A 25,371-nucleotide genomic window follows, 5' to 3' on the forward strand; every position below is an offset into this window, starting at 1 on the left:
ACCCCAGCCTGTGGTTGGGCTTCATAGAAGAATGTCAATTACACTACATACTATAATAGTTTAATATTCTCGTTTCTAACAGAAGCGATCCGGCTTAAAGGGAACGTGTCAGCAGGATTGTGCACAGTAACCCACAGACAATGTCAGGTTGGCAATGTTATACTGATTAAAATGCATCTAGCTCACTCTGACTTTGAACCAGTTACAGACGAAGAAGTAATCAGGTTGCTTGCATCTTCTCGCCCACCACTTGCACCAGTGACCCCATTCCTTCACATCTCCTCCAGTCCCTTTCCCCTGCTGTCATCTCTCACCTAGCAAAAATATTCAACCCCTCTTCCGGTATCTTTCCCTCAATTAACCCCTTCACGACATGCGCCGTCCGGCGGTGAGCCCACATCAAAGTCGCGACATGTTAGCTGTTTTGTACAGCTGACATGTGCGCGCAATAGCGGCGGGTGAAATCGCTATTCACCCGCCGCTATTAACCTGTTAAATGCCGCTGTCAAACGTAGACAGCGGCATTTAACCGGCGCTTCCGGCCAGGCGGCCGGAAATGATGTCATCGCCGACCCCTGTCACATGATCGGGGGTCGGCGATGCATCAGAAAGGTAACCATAGAGGTCCTTGAGACCTCTATGGTTACTGATGCCAGCCTGCTGTGAGCGCTCCCCTGTGCTCGGCGCTCACAGCACACCTGCATTTCAGCTACATAGCAGCGATCAGATGATCGCTGCTATGTAGCAGAGCCGATCAGGCTATGCCAGCTTCTAGCATCCCATAGAGGCTATTGAAGCATGGCACAAGTAAAAAAAAAAAAAAAATGTTTTTAAAAATATGAAAAAAATATAAAAAATAAAGTTTAAATCACCCCCCTTTCGCCCCATCCTAAATAAAACAATTAAAAAAAAAAAAAAACTAAAACCTACACGTATTTGGTATCGCCGCGTTCAGAATCGCCCGATCTATCAATAAAAAAAAAAGCATTAACCTGATCGCTAAACAGCGTTGCGAGAAAAAAAATCAGAAACGCCAGAATTACGTTTTTTTTTGGTCACCGTGACATTGCATTAAAATGCAATAATGGGCGATCAAAAGAAGTATCTGCACCGAAATGGTATCATTAAAAACGTCAGCTCGGCACACAAAAAATAAGCCCTCACCCGACCCCAGATCACGAAAAATGGAGACGCTTCGGGTATCGGAAAATGGCACTTTTTTTTTTTTTTAAGCAAAGTTTTGAATTTTTTTTCACCACTTGGATAAAAAATAACCTAGACATGTTAGATGTCTAGGAACTCCTAATGACCTAGAGAATCACAATGGCAGGTTAGTTTTAGCATTTAATGAACCTAGCAAAAAAGCCAAACAAAAAACAAGTGTGGGATTGCACATTTTTTGCAATTTCACCGCACTTGGAATTTTTTTCCCGTTTTCTAGTAAAAGACATGGTAAAACCAATGGTGGTGTTCAAAAGTACAACTCGTCCCGCAAAAAATAAGCCCTCACATGACCATATTGACGGAAAAATAAAAAAGTTATGGCTCTGGGAAGGAGGGAAGTGAAAAATGAAAACGCAAAAACGAAAAAGGGCCGCGACTTGAAGGGGTTAAGCATGCCATCATACGTCCATTACGTAAAAACCATCCCTAGACCAAAACTGTGCTGCTAGCTATAGACCTGTCTCTAATCTTCCTCACTATGCTCCGCTCCATCGGCCTCAAGGACACCGTTCTCCCCTGGTTCTCCTCCTATCTCTGTGACCGCTCCTTCGCTGTATCTTTTGCTGGTTTCTCATCCTCTCACCTTCCCCTTACTGTTGGGGTTCCTCAAGGATCAGTCCTATCCCCCCTCCTCTTCTCTGTGTATACCGCCCCTATTGTACAAACAATCAGTAGATTTGATTTCCAGTACCATCTCTATGCTGACAACACCCAATTATACACTTCTCCTGATATCATTCCTGCCTTTCTAGAAAACATCAGTAATTGTCTTACCGCTGTCTTCAACATCATGTCCTCCCTCTATCTGAAACTGAACCTGTCAAAAACTTGTGTTTCCTCCCTCTACTAACCTACCTTTACCTGACATTGCTATCTCCGCGTGTGGTTCCACCGTTACTACCAAGCAACATGCCTGTTGCCTTGGGGTCATACTAGATTCCGAGCTTTCATTCACCCCCCCACATCCGATCACTGGCTCGCTGCTCTTATCTGCATCTCAAAAACATTTCTAGAATTCGACCTTTTCTTACTTTCTACTCTGCAAAAACTGTTACTGTTTCGCTTATTCATTCTCGTCTGGACTATTGTAACTCTCTACTAATCGGCCTCCCTCTTACCAAACTCTCCCTTCTCCAATCTGTCCTGAATGCTGCAGCCAGGATCATATTCCTCACCAATCGTTATACCGATGCCTCTACTTTGTGCCAGTCATTACACTGTTTACCCATCCAGAATCCAGTCTAAACGTATTACCCTCACCCACAAAGCACTCCATGGCTCAGCACCACCCTACATCTCCTCCCTGGTCTCAGTCTACCACCCTACCAGTGCTCTCCATTCTGCTAATGACCTGAGGTTAACATCCTCAACAATCAGAACCTCCCACTCCTGTCTCCAAGACTTTTCACATGCTTCGCCAATTCTTTGGAATGCACTACCTAGGTTAATACGATTAATCCCCAATCCCCACAGTTTAAAGCGTGCCCTAAAAACGCATCTCTTCAGACTGGTCTACCGCCTCAACGCATTAACCCAACTATCCCTGTGTTGCCCATTCAAAAAACGTAAACCATAATCAGGTTCCTCACATCATGTTCTCATACACTTTATGCATTTAATTAGCCTTCTCTCTCTCTGTACTGTTACATATTTAGGCCATGTTCACACTATGCGGTTTTTACTGTGGAACCGCGGCGATTTTGCCGCTGCGGGTCCGCAGCTGTTTTCCATGCAGGGTACAGTACAATGTTACCCTATGGAAAACAGAAACCGCAGTGCACATGATGCGGAAAAACCCGAAAAAAACTGCGCTGAATTGCTGCGGAAAAAAAGGACCATGTCACTTCTTTGTGCAGAATCGCAGCGATTCTGCACACATAGAAATGCATTGATCCGCTTACTTCCCGCATGGGGCTGTGCCCACCATGCGGGAAGTAATGCGGATAATGTGCGGGTTATACCCGGGGTGGAGGATTGGAGACTCTCCTCCAGGCCCCGGGAACCATATTTGTATTAAAAAAAAAAAGAATTAAAATAAAAAATCATGATATACTCACCTCTGAAGTCTCAGCGCTGCACGCGGCCGTCCGGTCTCAGGTTTGCTATGCGACCAGGACCTTCGGTGACGTCGCGGTCACATGACCGTGACGTCACCGAAGGTCCTGGTCGCACAGCATCTTTGGAACTGGACCGCCGCCTGCAGCGCCGAGGAGATCGGGACGTCAGAGGGTGAGTATATCATCATGATTTTATTATTTTTAACACTACTATTGATGCTGCATATTGCTGCATATGCAGCATCAATAGTAGGGGTAAATCCCGCAGCGGAACCCGCAGGACAAACCATGATAAATCTGCAGGGATAACTGCAGCGGGTTTGCCCTGCAGATTTATCAAATCCGCTGCGGGAGAACCCGCAGGATAAAAAGGAACGTGTGAATGTGGCCTTAGGCTGTTTAACTGGTTCATGCAGCTTTACATGGACACCAGATTCTTAAGGTACCGTCACACTAGACGATATCGCTAGCGATCCGTGACGTTGCAGCGTCCTCGCTAGCGATATTGTCCAGTGTGACAGGCAGCAGCGATCAGGCCCCTGCTGTGATGTCGCTGGTCGGGGAAGAAAGTCCAGAACTTTGTTTCGTCGCTGGATCTCCCGCTGACATCGCTGAATCGGCGTGTGTGACGCCGATTCAGCGAGGTCTTCGCTGGTAACCAGGGTAAACATCGGGTTACTAAGCGCAGGGCCGCGCTTAGTAACCCGATGTTTACCCTGGTTACCATCGTTAAAGTAAAAAAAACAACCACTACATACTTACCTACCGCTGTCTGTCCCCGGCGCTCAGCTTCTCTGCACTCCTCCTGCACTGACTGTGAGCACAGCGGCCGGAAAGCAGAGCGGTGACGTCACCGCTCTGCTTTCCGGCTGACCGGCGCTCACAGCCAGTACAGGAGGAGTGCAGAGAAGCTGAGCGCCGGGGACAGACAGCGGTAGGTAAGTATGTAGTGGTTGTTTTTTTTACTTTAACGATGGTAACCAGGGTAAACATCGGGTCACTAAGCACGGCCCTGCGCTTAGTAACCCGATGTTTACCCTGGTTACCGGCATCGTTGGTCGCTGGAGAGCTGTCTGTGTGACAGCTCTCCAGCGACCAAACAGCGACGCTGCAGCGATCCGGATCGTTGTCGGTATCGCTGCAGCGTCGCTAAGTGTGACGGTACCTTTACACTATGTCTGGTCTGAACAACGAAAGCAATTGTTACCATCCACCTCTTGTCGCCCCTTATCCTCATAGATTGTAAGCTTGCGAGCAGGGTCCTCATTCCTCTTGTATCTGTTTTGATCTGTGTTTATTGTTATGCTGTAATGTCTATTGTCTGTACAAGTCTTCTCTATAATGTAAAGTGCTGCGGAATATGTCGGCGCTATATAAATGAAATTATATTATTACTACCTTGGTTGTTGAAATCCGTCTTGTTTGTTGTTTTGAGTTAATGATATGCTCGTGCTTTGGGGTGGCCTGTGGGGGGGCTTCATGTGTATGCCTTCTGACAGGTCACTGATCCCTCAGTGACATGCCCCCTAGTTTACATAATAAATCTATGTACATACTGCAAAAAAAGAACCCTTCTGCAGGCAGGTGCCAGCTGTGGCACATGCGCTGCAGCATAATCACATATTTTCCTATCGCCACGACAGCACCCACTACGAGAGAGGGAATCCGCCCACCATCTGGACAGGAACCTACAGGTTAAAAATGGGCAGTCCCCCTCGCTTCTCCAGTTTTGGTTCCTGTCCGGACGGCGGGAGCCTGCAGGATTTCGCTTACCCAGGTCCACCAAGCCTCTGCACGGTGTCCACGGGAACGGTCGTCTGGTCGGAACGATGCGATCCCAGGTATCGGGGAAATGCCGCCCTGGGTCGTATAGGCGCGGCGCTTCTGCGCAGATGCGGGCTGGAGCTCTTGTGACCCGGAAGTAGTTTTACTACTTCCCGGGGAGACAGGGAGGAGAACTGCAGCAATCATTTAAAAAAGGAGCCGCAGCAAGGGGAAGTGTGCGCGGAGATGTCCTCTGTAGGGGACGCCGAGCACCTGCAGGTGCCTGAGCAGCAGGAAAAGAGCCGCTCGCGCAGCAGCGATGTGAGACACAGGAAGCAGAGTTCAAGCACCCCAGCACCATGTGGCACTTCACCTCCTCCGGAAGCGGTACTCTTTCATCAGCCTTGGGTGAGTGTACGAGTCTACACCTGGTAGCTGACAATTCCTTTTTCCTATGCTTTGATATAGGTTAAGAAGGCCTCGAAAACAAAACACAAACAGTGTGCCTTATGCACAGAACCATTGCCAGACATCTATATTAAAAAGTTGTGTCAGGCTATTATTTGCCATACGTTAGAAGAGGAAGCTTCCCTCCGTACATCAAGTTTAAGGGAGGTTATTAGGGAAGAAATCAGAAGTTCTCTTAAAACTAGACGGCAATGGAAAATCAGTGTGGATATGTAGTCTGATTCTAGCCCCTCTCTACAGGAGGGTGAATGTTCAGACGCTTTTTCGCCCTCCTCCTCGGACCGTGCTTTGCTATGGAAAATATGGAAACCTTAGTTAAAGCGGTTTGGTCAACCATGGGTGTCGCAGACAATGCAGAACCTAGATCCACCCAGGAGATCATGTTTGCTGGATTGTCAGAAAAATCGCAGAACTTTCCCAGTAGTTGATACGGTCAAGGATCTGGTTAGAAGAGAATGGGATAAACAGGACAAAGGGTTTTTACCATCAGCTGCAAAAAGAAGATACCCCTTTGATGATGAGTAGTGTTGAGCGATACCTTCCGATATTTGCAAGTATCGGCCGATACCGGCAAAATATCGGATCTCGACAATACCGAGTTCCGATACCAATACAAGTCAATGGGACACAAATATCGGAATGTATCCTCGATGGTTCCCAGGGTCTGAAGGAGAGGAAAATCAACTTCAGGCCCTGGGATCCATATTAATGAAAAAAATAAAGAATAAAAATAAAAAATATGGCTATACTCACCCCTCCGAAGAACCCTGGCTGTCACCGCTGCAAACGTCCTCCTCCGTCCTTAAGAATGCTGTGAGTGACGGACCTTCGATGACGTCGCGATCAGGTGACCGGTCACCTGACCGCTCATGTCAGTGACCGATCCTTGGGTATTACCAGTAGTTCCGGGGCTCCTTTCTCAAGGTCCATTTCATCATCCCAATACGGAGAGTCTTCATTTGACGGCGTGGAACTTGAGAGGGAGTTACTTAGACAAAGAGGTTTTTCAGAAGCCTTTAATATCTCCCTTGCTAAAAAGCCGGAAAGAGGTCACTACAAGAATTTATTCTAGGGTCTGGAAAAAGTTCCTTACATTCCATCAGCAAACCCTGACGGACCATGTTCCAATTCCAACCATTCTGGAGTTCCTGTAGAAAGGCCGTGACTTGGGTTTAGCAGTTAACACTCTTAGGGTTCAGGTTTCAGCTTAAGGAGCCGTATATAATAGCAATGTGGCAGGGAATAGATGGATATCTAGGTTTAGTAAAGCAACTGAGCGTAATAACCCAGTTCATATTGCTAGATTGCCACCTTGGGACCTAAATTTAGTGTTGGATGCGTTAACACAACCCCCTTTTGAGCCATTAGAATCTACTTCAATTAAAATTCTAACTTTAAAGACAGTGCTTCTCTTAGCATTAACATCTGCTAGGAGGGTTAGTGATATCCAAGCGTTATCAGTTGATCCTCCCTACCTAATGGTCCTTCAGGACAAAATCGTTTTGAAACCAGATCCTGCATACTTGCCAAAGGTAGCGTCTAGGTTTCATAGGAGTCAGGAGATATATCTACCATCTTTTTATGATGATCCAGTCTCAGAAGAGGATACAAGATATCATACTCTAGATGTTAAAAGGACAGTATTAGAGTATTTAGATAGAACACAAAGCTGGAGGCAGAGTAGGGCTTTGTTTGTCTCTTTCCAGAATCGGAAGAAGGGTTCAAGTGTCACAAAAAATATTATCGCTAGATGGATCAGAGATGCGATATGCCTTTCCTATTCTACCGAAGGACAGACTGCACCAGAAGGCATTAAAGCACATTCCACTCGGGCTATGGCTTCATCCTGGGTGGAGAAGGTGGATGTGCCCATTGATGTGATATATAAGGCTGCAACATGGTCATCACCTTCCACCTTTTATAGACACTATCGCCTTGATCTATCTGCTAATTCAAGCCTAAAATTTGGACGTTCAGTACTTAGTGCTGTGGTCTCACCCACATAAATAGTCTTTGAAAGTCACACGTAGTGGGTGCTGTCGTAGCGATAGGAAAACCGATTCCGGTAATAGGATTTTACAGAATCCACGACAGCACCCGTACATTCCCCCCTGTATTTAATCACTTATTCTTGCACTCTATTGGAAGGTGTGCTTTGGAGTTCACTCTATAGAGGTGACGGTATTTAGTATGGTTTAAATTATAATGTACTAATTGACTGGCGGTATCCCTTGTACTCTGGAACACAAACTGGAGAAGCGAGGGGGACCGCCCCTTTTTAACCTGTAGGTTCCTGTCAGGATGGTGGGCGGATCCCCTCTCTCATAGTGGGTGCTGTCGTGGACTCTGTAAAATCCTATTACCGGTAAGTAAAAACCGGTTTACTGTGTAGTTAATAAATGTGCTTGAGGTTCTCCTGGGGAGTATTAAAAAAATAAATAAAATGGCTCCTGTGCAGTAGCAGCTATCGGTGTGTGTATATATAGACGTGATCTGATAGCTGCTATTGCGCATGCGCCGGCGATGCCATCTGACTAGAGAAGAAAAAAAAACCTCCTCCTCCAAGATGGCGCCGCCTGTGCAGTCGCAGTTATCAACGATCACCAATAGCTGCTATTGCGCATGTGCGATGGCACCATCTTGCTAAAGAAGATTGATTTTTTTTTTTTTTTATACCCCTCAGGAAAACTTCAAGCACATCTATTAACTACACAATTTTGCTACAGTGCAGGTGCCACAACTGACCCCTGCCTGCAGAAGAGTTTTTTTTTTTTCTTTTTTTTTCTTTTGCAGTGTGTACATAGTCATTATGTATACTAGGGGCAGGTCAGTGAGGGATCAGTGACCTGTCAGCAGTCTGCATTATGAATATGTAAGCAGAGCACCACATGAAGACCCCACAGGCCGCCCCGCAGCACGAGCATATCATTAACTCAAAACTGAAAATAAAGATTAAACAACCACCACAAGACGGATTTCATCAACCAAGGTATCATTGTAATCAGTATAACGGCACCGACCTGACACTGTCTATAGGTTACTGGGTACAATCCTGCTCATACGATCCCTTTTAAACTGTAACCATCGTTTTAATTGTAATTTCAGAAAACCATAATATACATGGAAATACGGAACTTTGTAATGGATATTACCAGAGAAATCTGTTTGTTTTTTTCCTGGACTGATGTTTCATTCTCAATTCTTGGGTAAAATTGGTCTTTGGTGAAGACAGACTTTCCCCATTGCTGAGCTGGGAGATGGCATTTGGTGCTAGTGTCATTCTACGCTCATCTTAATATCCACATTATACAAACATTATGATATGGATTTAAAAAGTAAATACACTGTCTTCCCAGTGTCTGAGATCTGCTTAGTGATATGTAAAGTATGTATTATATAATTTGGTTACAGATCTGCTTTAATTGTTTACTAGGTGTGCCAAACATTTTGTAATGTCTGTGCTCGTTCCCATTTCTTTTTAAAAGCACAGGTTCTGGTATTGCAGTATATAGAACAAGCAAACTTTAAAACCTTTTTACATTCACTTTTGTTGGGGGGGGGTTGTCCCTTTCTCAGATGATGTAAGGGGAAAAAAAATGGAAACACCAGGATTGACATTTTTCTGCCGTAATAAGTGATCCAAGCATCATGTGTACCCCAAAATGGTATAAATTAAAAAAAAAAAAAAAAAAAAAAATACTTATACAGCTATATTGACAAAAAAATAAAGTTGATAGGTGGATATAGCCACGCTTTGTCATACCTCAGCTCCACCCACTTGAGTGGGTTGATTTAAATAGGCATGAAAACAAATTTTGTGACTTTCCAAAGCTGACGACGCTTTTCCGGTGTAAAGGCTTTGACGAATCTTCCCCATAGGTCACCAATGAAATAGAAAAATGAAACTATTATTTGGTATCGCCGAAATCGTAATGACTTGAAGAATCATGTTGCCAGGTTGTTTTAGCACAATGTAAAACCCCTTAAAAACAAAACCCTAGAAACAGTGGCTGCTTTGCATGGGTTTTTTTCCACCATTTGACAGGACTTGAATTTTTTTTTTTCCTATTTTCCACTATGATACATGGTAAACTGAATGGTGTTGCGATATTTTTTTTATTTATCTCATGATAAAATGGACTGTCTTTCAAAAATACAACTTGTTCCGCAAAAAAAACATACCGTAGCTTCCTATGGCTTTGTCAATGGAAAAAGAAAAAAGTTATGACTCTTGGATGAAGAGGAAAAACGAACGTGCAGAAAGAAAATTTTGTGGGGGAAAAAGGGCATGATGCCTGGAGAATCCCTTTGAGTTAATACATTCAGAGACTGCTGAAAACTGTTGATAATTTCCTTGATCCAACAGCTGGGTTAGAAAGTTACTGAAGTTGATTGATAAGCTTTAATTATATGACGCCAGAGCACCCTTTTCCATTCATTTTATGTTAACAATTATAATTCCAGACTCCTCGCCAACACAGCTTCTGGAATCCATCCAATCTGAGCCTGGATCCCAGTTACCAAATGTGACTCATGTGGTAGCTCAGCATCCTCTATCGACTCCTGGTAAAATAGGTAATGCATTTGAATACACAATTGGCAAGTTATTCATTGTGTTATTAATAAGAATTACCCTGATAGGTTATTAATACTAAACTCCCAATTTGTAGAATAGGAATCAGTCAGAAGTGCAGGGTAGCGATGAGCAAGCTTGCTCGGATAAGGTGTTATCCGAGCATGCGCGCGTCCTAATCGAGAATTTCGGCATGCTTGAGTCTCTCTTGCTGCTTGTATCACAGCTGTTCGACAGCCACAATATATTCATGCAATCCCTGCATGTGTTGCAGCTGTTGAACAGCCGCGAGTTACGCAGTCGCTGCACTTGAGCATTTTTTTTACCACTTTTTTAACACTTCTTCAGATTACGTTTTACAGGCAGCGAGTGTATGTGAAGGCGAGTACAGCACAGTTAACAGCACTGTGAAAGGAGAGATGCAGATGTGTTTGTAATGAGGAAAAGTTAAGCTCTGCTGTACTGTTATAATTACACTCAGCCCTGTAGTGTGATCAGGTGAGCAGACTGTCAGCCATTACATGTCTTGCACTGCAAATGCCCCCTTTTATTTACAATAAGCTCTAGAGGCAGATTCTGGGACATCTGTGTCCAACCAATAGATTTTCACAGATCTGGAATAAGACATTTGATCGCAGCTTTAAAGATTTCATTTCTCCTACGCCTCATTGGGGGACACAGAACCATGGGTGTTATGCTGCTGCCACTAGGAGGACACTAAGTTAACACATAAAGAATAACTCCTCCACTGCAGTATACACCCTCCTGCTGGCTGTAAGTGAACCAGTTCTTGCTTAGTGTCTGTAGGAGGCACTTGGGTCTGCTATCAGACACCACCGTTTTTTTCATTTTCATTTTTATTTTTATTCTATTTTTTTCCTTAACGGAGCGAATGGGGGCAACGGACCCTTTCTAGGTTCCGATCTCCCCCGAATCATCAACAGGCAAGTACGTGGAGCGTTCCTCCCGTATCCTTTCCTGCAACGTTGGATGCCAGCCCTGAGCTCACTTTACGGGTGACAGTTCCTTCGCGTTCCAATCTCCCCCCTCCATAGCAGGCGACCACATGGAGTAGCCCTCCCTCTACCTCTCCTGGAGCCAGGTGCATAGCCAGACATATTATATATGGCGTCCGTGCAGCCCCCCACTGCATCACCACTGATATAGCGAATGACGCAAGGCGGCAGAAGCTCTCCATCCCCTTCCTGAATATGGCGACAGTGGATTGAGCACCGACCCACTGCATCTACCGTGAGTACACTGCGGGACCGAGGCACTGGGGGGTCCTGGTCCCCGGGGTATGGAAGGTCCGCACCTCTAGCAGGGCATAAAGCCCGGGTCCGTGGGTGGTCCGCAGTGCGGCTTTGCTATGAAGGAGCGTGGCTTAGGATGGCCCTAATAGCGTTAGCGACGACGTTTTTCAAATTTAGTCCCCGGCTTTTCCCCTTCATACAGACCGGAGTTCTTGGCCACGCCCACCGGCAATTACCGCAGCCCATCTTTTCTAGCGCTTCTCGTTCCCTGAGAAGTGCTCTCACAGATCTCGGCGGCCATCTTGGGACACCCACAGCGCTGATCCTGCAGCGCTGCTCCAGCTCTCCTAATCACAGCTTTCAGTACCATCTCCGATCTGCGAGAGCGGGGAATGGACCGCGGGCCCGCCTCGGACGCTGCAAGCAGCGTCCGCGACACGCCACAGAACACCGGCACATCGCTAGCACGTGCCGAAAATGGCGTTAATTTCGCCGTGCAACGCTGTCCGTTAGCGCGTTCCCATTAACGCAATGGGAAACTAGCCTAACAAACCTTCCCCTTCTTGGAGAGGCAGGCCTAGGCAGTCGGGGTCCAGGGGATCCAGACCGGACTGGTCTCCCACACAATTACTCCCTGCGGTATCCGGAGGACACCCCCAAAGTAGGTGGCCGCCTGCTTTCCTTCAGCAACGCGTGGCTCTCGGTCGTTCACGACGAATGGGTCCGCGACCTTCCACCAAATCGCTTTTTCCTGTCTTTTCCTCCCATGGCAAGGGCATCAGTGTACTTCCAGGCCATAAGCTCTCTAATAGAAGACGGGGTTATTATCCCGGTTCCTCAAAGCGAAAGGTTTCAAGGTTTTTATTCAAACCTGTTCATTGTTCCAAAGAAGGACGGTACAGTACGGCCCATACTGGACCTAAAACTGCTGAACAAGTTCGTCAGGATGCGATGGTTCCGGATGGAATCGCTTCGTTCTGTCATCGCCTCCATGGAGAAAGTCCATCGACATCCAGGATGCGTACCTCCACATTCCTATATTACCTTCTCACCAAGGTTTCTTCGCTTCGCAGTCCAGGAAGATCACTTTCAGTTTGCTGCTCTGCTTTTCGGCCTCGCCACCGCTGCCAGGGTATTCACCAAGGTCATGGCGGCCGCCGTGGCCATCTTCCATACCTGAGGTGTGGTGGTGTTACCTAGATGATAACCTCATCAAAGGCCCCTCTTTCCGCACCTGCAAGGAGGCCATGACCATCACAATAGATACTCTTTCTCGCCTGGATTGGAAGATAAACTTCCAAAAATCTTCCCCAGTACCGGCTCAGCGAATTTCCTTTCTAGGGATGATACTGGACTCGTCCCAGGGGTTGGTACTTCTTCCCCCGGAAAAGATCTCCGTCTTACTGCGGAAAGCTCAGAAGCTCTCCCAAGCTCATACTCACTCTCTACGTTTCAGTATGAGAGTCCTCGGCAGGATGGTAGCAGTTATGGAGGCGGTCCCATTCGCTCAACTACACCTCCGCCCCTTACAACATACTCTCCTGGCTTTGTGGGACAGGAACCTGTCCTCTCTCGATCGTCGTTTCCTCCTTCCCCAGCGAGTCAGACAATCTCTCAGGTGGTGGACTTTGAAGTCCTCCCTGAATCAAGGGAAGTCTTTTCTCCCAGTACATTGGCTAGTTGTGACAACAGATGCCAGTCTTCTGGGCTGGGGAGCAGTGTTCCACCATCATGCTGCTCAGGGCTACTGGTCTCTTCAGGAAGCATGCCTGCCCATCAACATCCTGGAAATACGGGCAATCAGGTCGGCTCTTCTCCAATTCCATCCCTTCCTGGCGGGTTGTCCCATCTGGATTCAGTCCGACAATGCCACGGCAGTGGAATACATCAACCGGCAGGGGGGAGCACGCAGCAAGGCAGCCATGACCGAGGTAGGCCACATTCTCCGTTGGGCCGAGGAAAACCGCTCAATGAGCTCAGCGGTTCACATTCCTGGAGTGGAAAATTGGGAGGCAGACTTCCTCAGCCATCAAGGTCTCGACTCCAGAGAGTGGTCTCTCCATCTGGAGATCTTCCACCAGATATGCTTTCGTTGGGGAACCCTGGACGTGGATCTGATGGCCTCACGGCTAAATTCCAAGATTACCAACTTCATAGCTCGGTCCCACGATCTGGCAGCCATCGGGGAAGATGCACTTGTTCACTCGTGGCATCAGTTCCAGCTTCCGTACATATTTTCCCTGCTTCCTTTACTGCCGAGAGTCATCAAGAGGATCAGAGCGGAGGGGATACCAGTAATCCTGATTGCGCCAGATTGGCTGCGCAGGGCTTGGAACGCCGAACTAGTTCAACTAGTCGTCGATGTCCTCTGGCGATTACCGAATCGCGCAGACCTGTTGTCTGCCCCATTTACCACCAGAACTCCGAGGCTCTGTGTTTGACGGCATGGCCGTTGAGTCCTGGGTGCTAACACAGGCAGGCTTCTCTCAGAAAGTCATTTCTACCATGATCCGTGCCAGAAAGCCTACGTCTATGCGTATATATCATCGCATTTGGAAGACCTTCTCATGGTGCAAGGACCGAGGATGCTCTCCTCTTGAATTTTCCATTCCTTCCATCCTCGAATTCCTTCAGTTGGGTTTGGATTTAGGTCTCACCCTTGGTTCTCTCAAAGGGCAGATTTCAGCCTTGTCAGTCCTGTTCCAATGTAGAATTGCCGACAGATTACAGGTGAAGACGTTCATTCAGTGAGTCTCTCATGTGGTGCTGCCCTATAAGATGCGGTTGGAACCATGGGACCTTTAATTTTGTCCTCGGAGTCTTGCAGGAGGCCCCTTTTGAATCTCTGCAGGACGTTCCCCTGTCATTTGTCATGGAAATTTGCCTTCCTGGTTGCGGTCACGTCCATCCGACGAGTCTCAGAACTGGCGGCTATGTCTTGTCAAGTTCCTTTCCTCATTTTTCATCAGCATAAGGTGGTTTTGAGAACATCTTCGTCTTTTCTACCGAAAGTTGTCTCCTCTTTCCACCTCAATGAGGAAATTGTCTTGTCTTCACTTTGCCTGGCACCAGTACATCACACCGAGAAGGCTCTTCACACACTGGACTTGGTGAGAGCTCTTAGGAGATACGTCTCAAGGATAGCGTCTTTCCGCAGGTCAGATGCCCTGTTTGTGCTCCCGGAAGGGCTAAGGAAAGGTCTAGCCGCTTCCAAAGCTACGATAGCCAAGTGGATTCGTTCAACTATCTAGGAGTCCTACCGAGTCAGAGGTCACTCCGGCCCAGCAAGGATTAAGGCTCATTCTACTCGGTCAGTGGGTGCGTCTTGGGCCATCCGGCATCAGGCGTCTGCAGAGCTGCGACTTGGTCCAGCCTGCATACGTTTATGAAACATTACCATGTCCATTCTCAGGCCTCGGCAGATGCGTCCGTCGGCAGACGAATTTTGCAGGTGGCAGTGCTGCATCTGTAACTTGTGTGTACACGGAGCAATTGCAGTGGATTGTTTCCCACCCAGGGACTGCTTTAGGACGTCCCATGGTCCTGTGTCCCCCAATGAGGCGTAGGAGAAATAGGGATTTTTGTATACTCACCGTAAAATCCTTTTCTCCGAGCCAATCATTGGGGGACACAGCACCCACCCTGTTAGCCTATTGGCTTTAGTTTTTTTTTTTTTACTGTGTTGACTTGGCTTTGACATAGTTCATTGTTGTTAAATGTTAAACTCCTACTGCTTTGTTACCGAACTGGTTCACTTAGAGCCAGCAGGAGGGTGTATACTGCAGGGGAGGAGTTATTCTTTGTGTTAACTTAGTGTCCTCCTAGTGGCAGCAGCATAACACCCATGGTCCTGTGTGCCCCAATGAGTGGCTCGGAGAAAAGGATTTTACGGTGAGTACACAAAAATCCCTATTTTATTCAACTTCCTATGACCTACATGCCCATATAGACGATTTAGGAAGGTTGATCCTACTGACACATTTCCTTTATTTGTTAGGCTAGTTTCACACGGCTAGCGTTTTGAGGAGCTGTGGAGGGTTGCGGACTTCCTCCATGAAGCCCCGCCCTCGGCCGCTAGCTCCGCCTTCTTCTGCATGCAGCCTGCATTCGGCCTGCGTACCTATCTTTAAAATTAGGTACGCAGGTCGTGCAGTTGTATGCGGATGCTTCCGCATGCGTCGTTTTGACGATGCGGAGAAAAGAAAAATTCTACCAGCTGCGCCCTACGCTGGTCGCCTCATCGTCAAAACGACACATGTGGAAGCATCCGCATACAGCCGCACGACTTGCGTACCTAATGTTAAAGATACAAAAAGACCGAATGAAGGCAGCACTCCAACTCCTCTTGAAGGTGAAAAAATGTGACTTTATTGAACCCACATCTCTGTGCGACGTTTCGGCTCACACTGAGCTTTTTTCAAGCTTGAAAAAGGCTCAGTGTGAGCCGAAACGTCGCACAGAGATGTGGGTTCAATAAAGTCACATTTTTTCACCTTCAAGAGGAGTTGGAGTGCTGCCTTCATTCGGTCTTTTTGTATACATATGGGCAGATGAGTGGACCATCTTGCCCAGGAGGCCAGGCACCCACCGGTGAGCATTGTGCTGTTCCAATTTTTATGGTTTCTAATGTTAAAGATAGGTACGCAGGCCACATGCAGAAGTAGGCGGAGCTAGCGGTGGTGGTGCGGCCGAGGGCGGGGCTTCACAGAGGAAGTCCGCAGCTCCTCAAAACGCTAGTGTGAAACTAGCCTTAGAGTACACAAGGCAATATCCGCTGCCATATATTTGCTTTCTGCCCTGTGGTGTTTAACCCATTACTTGCCAAATTAAAATTTTTACAAGTACGGATTTTTCAGAAAAGGGCGTCCCAATATTCAATTAAAAATGACAATGACATGATTTCCTATTTTGAAAACATTCATTTTACAAACACAACACAAAAAATTGGACCTAATTATAAAAATTATAAAATCTTAGTTGTTAGAAGCTAAAGATTAGGCGTCCCAAAAAAGGACATTGGTAGATAATGGATTATGTGTTGTCTTATGCGAAGTTCATATTTTCATTTAAGATTTTATGTCCAAAATGTGTCCTTTTGCTAACTGATGAAAACCGAACCTAATGAGGCCCTATTGATTATTATGGAGTTGTTTTGGAGTTGTCATTTTTTTTTTCTTTTTTAATGCTCGACCTATTGGGCATCCCTGTTCTGATTTTGCATCAATTAACAAATCCCAAAACGTAACTCCCAAAAGAATTTGTGAGCAGAGCCTTTAACTGTTGGGTAAAGTTGAAAGCAACTCGCAATAATCCAAACCCATATTTTTTTTCTTCTCATAATATAGGCTCCTTCTGTTCTACATTCGAGACGCTTCCATCGCACCAGTCTGCTTCACTAAGTAACAGACAAAATCAACCAACCAAGGTTTCTCCGGTGCCAAACAATGCCAGCTTGCAATCGCCTAGCAGAACTGCAAGTCCTAGAACGCCTGGCTCTACTGCTCCCACCACAGTTCATCTAGCACAGCAGCCACACTTCGATTCTGTGAATGGGATGTCTCAAGTTTTTGGCAATCCCATCCTGCAATCTACTCCAAGCCAAATTTCCCAGCCACCCCAAGAAAAGCTGCTGGGTCAGTCATCATCCCTGAAAACCCCCTCTCAGTTGGTATGTACCAGTAAATGCATGTTGAAGAAAGCTTTTATGAACTTGCTTTTCTACTGTGTGTTAATACAGGTTACTTTTGATGGTGTCAGTTCTATAGTATATACAATATCTGTACTTCTTCTATTTATGTATATTAGGATTTGTTCTATTCCTCATGTATAATTTTATGAATTAACTTTTGCTTTCTGCTCTTGCAACAGGTTTCTTCATCAAAACTAGGCTCTGATGATGGAAAACTTGCAGTTCCCACTCCCCCTTCACCTACTACGCCATCCTGCATTCCAGATTCTGTTCTCCCTCCTGTACATGGCTCTCCACAAAGACTGTTGTCTCCAGGGGCCAGCAAAGTACTTTCTCCTTCCTCATCAAAGTCACCTTTACATTCCGGAGTTCAAGACTCATTAGCGTCATTAGCGCCAGTTACAGAGGACAATCAGCAAGAAGTGCCCAAACACCTAGAACAGGTAAATACAGTGAGTTTTGTACCTACATATATGTTCAGTGTTGAATATGTCTGAAATACAATTCTCATGATGATAAATGTGGTATGCAATCACCATCCTGCATAGATGCATAGATATTAATAAAAAAATGGCTGTCTGGGAATGTAAACAAAAATAATATTGAATGCAGAAAATGTACTAATGTAAAACATAACTAGTGTTGAGCCACCTCCCTAGTGCTCAGGTTCGGTTCGTCGAACAAGGACGTGTTTGACGAATGTTCGTCAAACGTTCGACGAACACCGTCAAACCCCATTGAAACCAATGGCAAGCAAACACAAACACATAGAAAACACATAGAAAACACCTTAAAAGGTGTCCAAAAGCTGACAAACTGCTCAGAAGACACAACAAACACATGGAAAAGTCACAACTACATATAGTCATGCGAAAAGAAAAGAGGTGGAGGAGTAAAAGGAGGAGGAGACACAGATATAGGCATGTCATGCCCTTCTAAAATCAAGAAAGGCTGGAGTAAAAATCTAAACTTACTCTACCAACACCCAGACGTCTTGACAAAAAAAAAAAAAATCTTTAGGTAGAATGGCGGCGGGTCCATTCAGAACACTTTCCTTAGAAGACGTAGTGGTACCCCCGTTGGGAGTTGTGCCAAAAAATGAACCCAATACATTCAGACAAATCCACCATTTGTCATATCCAAGGGGCAGGTCAGTAAACGACAACATCGACACGGAACCAAGTACAGCACTATGTACTGTACCTCCTTTGACGAGGCAATCGGGCAGGTCAAGAAGTTGGTAAGGGGCACCCTAATGGCCAAAACAGACATTGAGGGGGCGTTCCGGTTACTACCTGTGCCTCCGAATAGTGTCCTCCCATTGGGCTGCTTCTGTGAAGGAGCATACTACATAGATCGCTGTTTGCCCATGGGGTGCTCCATATCCTGCTGACTATTTGAGGCGTTTAGTTGCTTCCTCGAATGTGTCGTCATGGACGTTTGTAAGGCAGCACATATTATCCATTACCTCGACGACTTCTTATGCCTGGGCCCAAAAGATTCGCCACAGTGTGAAAACACGCGGTAGTCCACCTGTGAGAAGGAGAGAGCTGGAGGGAGAGTGGACACCCCAGAGCCGAGGGGTTAGATTGAGAAAGGAAGAAGGTGGTGTAGCTTGCTTCATGGGTGGGGTACTCTGCTGAGTAGCAGAAATTGCTACTAGGCCCAAAAGGATTTCCTGGGCCAGATGCCGTTAAAAAATAGTTGTTAGGTAAACAGGCGGTGTAGCTTGCTTCATGGGTGGGGTACGCTGCTGAGTAGCACTAAATTCTACTAGGCCCAAAAGGATTTCCTGGGCCAGATGCCAGAGTTTTTTAAAACCTTACGGTGAGGTCATTTTCAAAAATCATCAAGCTTTTAGTCTCCTCAAGATGACACAGGGGTAGAAAAGTCCTTGCAGATCCAGGATTTATTCATCTTGATGAACGTTAGTCTGTCTACATTGTCACTGGACAGCTGCGTGCGCTTATCTGTCAGCACACCACCAGCAGCGCTGAACACACGTTTACTGAGAACGCTGGCTGCGGGGCACGACAAGATCTCCAAGGCGTGAGTGGCGAGCTCAGGCCATTTTTCAAGATTGGAAGCCCAAAATGAGCAAGGGTCCAGTTCCACAGTCATGGCATCGATGTTAACTTGGAGATACTCTTGTACCATCCTCTCTAGGCGTTGGCTGTGCGTCAGACTTTTTGTCTCCTGTGGCCTTGCAAAGGATGGTCTGAAAAAAAATCTTGAAACGATTGGAAAAAATTGCTGTTACCACCAGATACGATGTTACTGTTACGGTTTGAGTGATGACTCGATAGTCCCACGGTTGGCAAGTTAGAACTCTGAGATTGACTACGTGCACCACTGGTGTTTTGTGGAAAAGCAGATGTTAGATTCTGTAACAGTCTCTGCTGATACTCCTGCATGCGTGAATCCCTTTCTATGGCAGGAATTATTTCGCCAAATTTGCTTTTGTACCGGGGAACTAAGAGTGTGGCAACCCTGTAGTCGGCATTACTTCGGATTCTGACAATCCGAGGGTCATGTTGCAGGTAGTGCAGCAAGAAGGCACTCATGTGTCTTGCGCATCCAGGAGGACCAAGTCCTTGTTGTTTTGGTGGTGGCGAGGTGAGAATCATTCTTCCTTCGTCTGCCCTCTCCCCCCAACCTCGCACAACAGAAATTTGATCAAGGTCTCCCTCATCTGATGAGTCTTCCATGCCCAGTACCAGTTCATCCTCCACTTCTTCTTTGCCTCCTGCACCTTCCTCAACAGTTTGGCTGCTACCATGCGCCCTCGGTAATCCCTCTCCCCCAGCCTCCAATGCCAGCCGCCTTGGTGCTGCCAACCTTCTTGACCTTGGAGATATTATCCCTTCCGCATACGACTCCTCCTGTTCCGCATACGACTCCTCCTCTTGTTCCACCACCTGACTCCGAACACTGTTTAAGGTGTGCTCCAGCATGTAAATCAACGGAATGGTCATGCTGATAATGGCATCGTCAGCACTAAACATCTTCGTTGCTATTTCAAAACTGTGCAGAAGGGTGCATAGGTCCCTGATCTGAGACCACTCCTGCAGCGTGATTTGCCCCACGTCTTGATCTCGTTGGCCCAGGCTATACGTCATTACGTATTGCACCAGGGCTCGTCGGTGCTGCCACAGTCGCTGCAACATGTGCAGAGTTGAATTCCACCGTGTGGGCAGATCGCATTTCAGTCAGTGAACTGGCAGGCCCAAAGACTTCGGTAGAGATGCAAGTCGTCGAGCTGCGGGATGCGAACGGCGGAAGTGAGCACACAGCGACCTTGCCCTCTGCAGAAGCCCATCTAGTCCGGGATAGTGGGATAAAAATTGCTGGACAACCAGGTTCAAAACGTGAGCCATACAAGGCACGTGTGTGACATTGCCCCGGCGAAGGGCCGCACCCAGGTTTGCAGCATTGTCGCACACAGCCTTCCCTGGCTGCAAGTTGAGTGGAGACAACCATGGATGGAACTCGGTCTCCAGAGCTGACCACAATTCCTCAGCTGTGTGACTCACATTTCCCAGACATTTCTATGTAAATACTGCATGATGCCGTTGAGCCCTGGTGACCGCATAGTGAGGAGGTGTGCAGGATTCCTTCTGCGCAGTTACAAAGCGGGTGGCATTACCAGACAGGCTTTGGGTGCAGGTGGAGGACCGAGAGGAGGTTGAGGAGGCAGAAGCAGTGGAGGAACTTCTAGATTCAGAGGATCGACGAGCAACTCGTGGGGACGGTAGGACTTGGACAGCAGCCTCTTCTCCTGATGTCGCCGTAGTTACCCAGTGCCCAGTCACCGACATGTAATGCCCCTGTCCATGTCTACTCGTCCAAGTGTCTGTGGTGAAATGCACCCTGTCACACACACAGTTTCTCAAGGAAGCGGTGATGTTGTGTGCGACATGCTGGTGTAGCGCAGGCACAGCTTTATTTGAGAAGTGACGACTGGGCATCTGGTACTGGGGCACTGCGACGGACATAAGGTCTCGAAAATCCTCTGTGTCCACCAGACTGAAAGGCAGCATTTCTGTAGCCAACAGCTTGCAGATAGAGAAATTCAACCTCGTAGCTTTGTCATGGCTAGGAGGAAATGGTCTTTTACTTGTCCACATCTGAGGGCAGGCTGCCGTGCTTAGACGGGGTTGATTAGGGTGTCCCCGGCAAACTGCCGGTCTGTGAGGAAGGTGCAGGAGGAGATGTTTTGTTACCTTGATCAAAATGTGGTGTCTATGTCGGAGAGTGCTCAGCAACAGCAGGTGTTTCCACTTGCAAATGTCCTGACGACCTGCAAATCACACTGGCTGTAGCTGGTAAAAAGGTGTAAGGTCTGCATCGAAAACCATGTGTGACTGCTGTCCCCACAGTCAGAGGATGAAGAGGACGCGGATGCACTTGATGGGGCAGACGGTGGTTGAGCCGGCGCACTAGGCCGCATTGTAGCACAGTGAGCTTCCCACTGCAACTTAGCCTCATATCCATGTGACGGTTCATGCATAAAGTTCTCAAGCTAGTCATTTTTTGTCTTCTACTGAGATTTTGTTGACAAATCTTACAGACAACATGAGTTGAGTCATCCTTTGCAATGTAAAAAAATGCCAAGGCTATGCAAGGCTTAGAGCCCGTGTGAACTGATGAGCCACCACGACTTCTGGTCTGAGGCACAGTTGGGGTTGAGGATGCAGTTGTTGACGTGCTTCCAGTACTCCGTCTCTATCCAGGAAGGCGCAACGTAACCTCGTCTTCAGACTCGTCACTAGCATCCTCCTCCACCTCCTCTGCTGACCTCATGGACTGGCGGCCTGGGGGTTGACAGTAAGTGGAGTCTACAACCTCGTCATCATTATCCTGTGTGTTCTCACACCCGTCGTCCTCAGAGCCAACGTCTTCCTGCCCCGACCGAAAAGTCAAGTTTTCGTTCTAATTAGGTATCTCGGTCTCATCATCATCTTCCTCATTGTCTCCACCAACAGGAGTTACAGTTAGGGAGCGAGGGTCTACATTATGCTCAGAACCTTCTTCATCTGGGCCTGGATCCGACTCACAAAGATTCTGGGCATCAGTGCAGATCATTTCCTCGTCTGGATTCACAGAAGCTCTGGAGCAGCCTTCTGATTCCCAGGCTATAGTATGCGTAAACAGCTCTACAGACTCTACCATGTGTGTTACCCCATGCTCAGACGGGCGACTGGAGACTTGGGAGCTGTGAGGAAGCAAGTGAAGTGCGATTGGGGTGACAACTCTGAGGACTGGAGTAGTTGTGATGTTGAAGTTGGAGGAGAGCCCACTTGAACGAGCACTTGATATCCGTTCAAGCACCTGCTGTTTTTGTGCCTCATATGGAATTTTTGGTGATGCTTGTAGTGATGGTCGTAAGAAAGTGATCATATGAGATTGTCCACGAAAAGAAGTAGACATCTTACTTTGGCTGGAAGATGGTCTTTCTTCTGCAGATGTTACTGTTGCTTTACCACCTACCCCATGGACACAACCTTTTTTCCCTTTCCAACACCCCTATTCCCCTTTCCACCAGCAGCAGGCCTTTTGCCACTCATTTTAGTGCTTAACTAATGGGCAAGTCTGTATCTGTAGTTGTTGGCACAACAACCGATGGATGAAAACCGAGCAGAACTGAGTGACCAAACTGTGGTACTAGGCCCAAAAATATTAACTGGATGAGACTCACTGGCGGGCTACTCTGCTGACGTGCAGACACTGCTCCTAGGCCCAAAACTATTAACTGGATTAAATGCAGTGAAAATAGAGATACACGGTGTAGTTAGTGTCACAGGCGGGCTAGTCAGATGACTATCAGACAATGCTACTAGCCCAAAAGGATTGGCTGAGCTAGATTACACCAAATGCTGTGACAAACACTTGCACAGCACTGGCACAGACCTGCCTGGCAAACAGTGCTATGAACTGCTGTAACCTACCCTGAAAAGGGCTGATAGTACAACTAGTCCTGACTCCTCCCGCCTCCCTAAGCCTATCTCCCTGACAATTCGCTCCAAAAAAACACTCTTAGGCCGGCGTCACACACAGCGTAAAACAATACGGTCCGTATATTACGGCCGTAATACGCTGAAAAGTCCCGAAAATAGTGGTCCGTAGCTCCTCCGTAGGCAGGGTGTGTCAGCGTTTTTTGCGCATGGCATCCTCCGTATGTAATCCGTATGGCATCCGTACTGCGTGGTTTTCTCGCAGGCTTGCAAAACCAACATACCGCTATAGAAGTGATCCATGTGTCCCAAAAAAAAAAAAAAAAAAAAAAAAAAATATATATATATATATATATATATATATATATATATATATATATATATATATATATATATATATATATATATATATATATATATATATATATATATATATATATATATATATATATATATATATATATATTGTCAGTAGACACATATATGTATATATATTAATATTTTTTCCAGCGCTATACAGCTTGAAAGCCGGTAATTCAATTACCGGCTTTTACTTTCTCCTTCCTAAAACCCAACATGATTTGAGACATGGTTTACATACAGTAAACTATGTCTTCTCTCCTTTTTTTTTTGCAGATTCCACACTACTAATGTCAGTAGTGTGTATCTGCAAAATTTGGCCGTTCTAGCTCTTAAAATAAAGGGTTAAATGGCGGAAAAAATTGGCGTGGGCTCCCGCACAATTTTCTCCGCCAGAGTAGTAAAGCCAGTGACTGAGGGCAGATATTAATAGCCTGGAGAGGGTCCATGGTTATTGGCCCCCCCTGGCTAAAAACACCTGCCCCCAGCCACCCCAGAAAAGGCACATCTGGAAGATGCGCCTATTCTGGCACTTGGCCACTCTCTTCCCATTCCCGTGTAGCGGTGGGATATGGGGTAATGAAGGGTTAATGCCACCTTGCTATTGTAAGGTGACATTAAGCCTAATTAATAATGGAGAGGCGTCAATTATGACACCTATCCATTATTAATCCAATTGTAGTAAAGGGTTAAATAAAACACAAACACATTATTTAAAATTATTTTAATGAAATAAAACAATGGTTGTTGGAGTATTTTATTCTACGCCCAATCCAGTCACTGAAGACCCTCGTTCTGTAAGTAAAAAAACATAATAAACCAACAATATCCTTACCCTCCGCAGATCTGTAACGTCCAACGATGTAAATCCTTCTGAAGGGGTTAAAACATTTTGCAGCAAGGAGTTCCGCTAATGCAGGCTGCTCCTTGCTGCAAAACCCCGGGGAATGAGGCTAAATATAGATCAGTGATCTATATTTAGCTTCATTTGCGGTGAGGCGCCCTCTGCTGGCTGTTCATAGATCGTGGGAACTTACCTAGAAAACCTGGGAGCTTTCTAGGAAAGTTCCCACGATCTATGAACAGCCAGCAGAGGGCGCCTCACCGCAAATGAAGCTAAATATAGATCACTGATCTATATTTAGCCTCATTCCCCGGGGTTTTGCAGCAAGGAGCAGCCTGCATTAGCGGAACTCCTTGCTGCAAAATGTTTTAACCCCTTCAGAAGGATTTACATCGTTGGACGTTACAGATCTGCGGAGGGTAAGGATATTGTTGGTTTATTATGTTTTTTTACTTACAGAACGAGGGTCTTCAGTGATTGGATTGGGCGTAGAATAAAATACTCCAACAACCATTGTTTTTATTTCATTAAAATAATTTTAAATAATGTGTTTGTGTTTTATTTAACCCTTTACTAGTATTGGATTAATAATGGATAGGTGTCATAATTGACGCTTCTCCATTATTAATTAGGCTTAATGTCACCTTACAATAGCAAGGTGGCATTAACCCTTCATTACCCCATATCCCACCGCTACACGGGAATGGGAAGAGAGTGGCCAAGTGCCAGAATAGGCGCATCTTCCAGATGTGCCTTTTCTGGGGTGGCTGGGGGCAGGTGTTTTTAGCCAGGGGGGGGCCAATAACCATGGACCCTCTCCAGGCTATTAATATCTGCCCTCAGTCACTGGCTTTACTACTCTGGCGGAGAAAATTGCGCGGGAGCCCACGCCAATTTTTTCCGCCATTTAACCCTTTATTTTAAGAGCTAGAACGGCCAAATTTTGCAGATACACACTACTGACATTAGTAGTGTGGAATCTGCAAAAAAATAAGGAGAGAAGACATGGTTTACTGTATGTAAACCATGTCTCAAATCATGTCGGGTTTTAGGAAGGAGAAAGTAAAAGCCGGTAATACCTATTCTATGTGTACATATTCTACCTATTCTAATGTCAGCTGTCAGTGTGATTTTACTGTACACCGCACTGAATTACCGGCTTTTCTCTCTAACACCACTGCGTAT

The 25,371-nt window shown here is 46.3% G+C and overlaps 1 protein-coding gene across 4 annotated transcripts in view; it reads left to right on the forward strand.

Annotated features, from left to right (window-relative positions):
* Positions 1-25,371, forward strand: part of LOC138669019 (E1A-binding protein p400-like) — a 343,483-nt gene that overhangs the window by 21,855 nt on the left and 296,257 nt on the right. For all 4 annotated transcript variants that reach the window (XM_069756066.1, XM_069756069.1, XM_069756068.1 and 1 more), the window contains exons 4-6: positions 9,978-10,088; positions 16,685-17,007; positions 17,208-17,471. In XM_069756066.1, coding sequence (XP_069612167.1) covers positions 9,978-10,088; positions 16,685-17,007; positions 17,208-17,471 — 698 coding nt within the window. The remainder of the gene's footprint in view (positions 1-9,977; positions 10,089-16,684; positions 17,008-17,207; positions 17,472-25,371) is intronic.

Source organism: Ranitomeya imitator, chromosome 1 (assembly GCF_032444005.1).
Source record: "Ranitomeya imitator isolate aRanImi1 chromosome 1, aRanImi1.pri, whole genome shotgun sequence".
In the NCBI taxonomy this organism is placed as follows: Eukaryota; Metazoa; Chordata; class Amphibia; order Anura; family Dendrobatidae; genus Ranitomeya; species Ranitomeya imitator.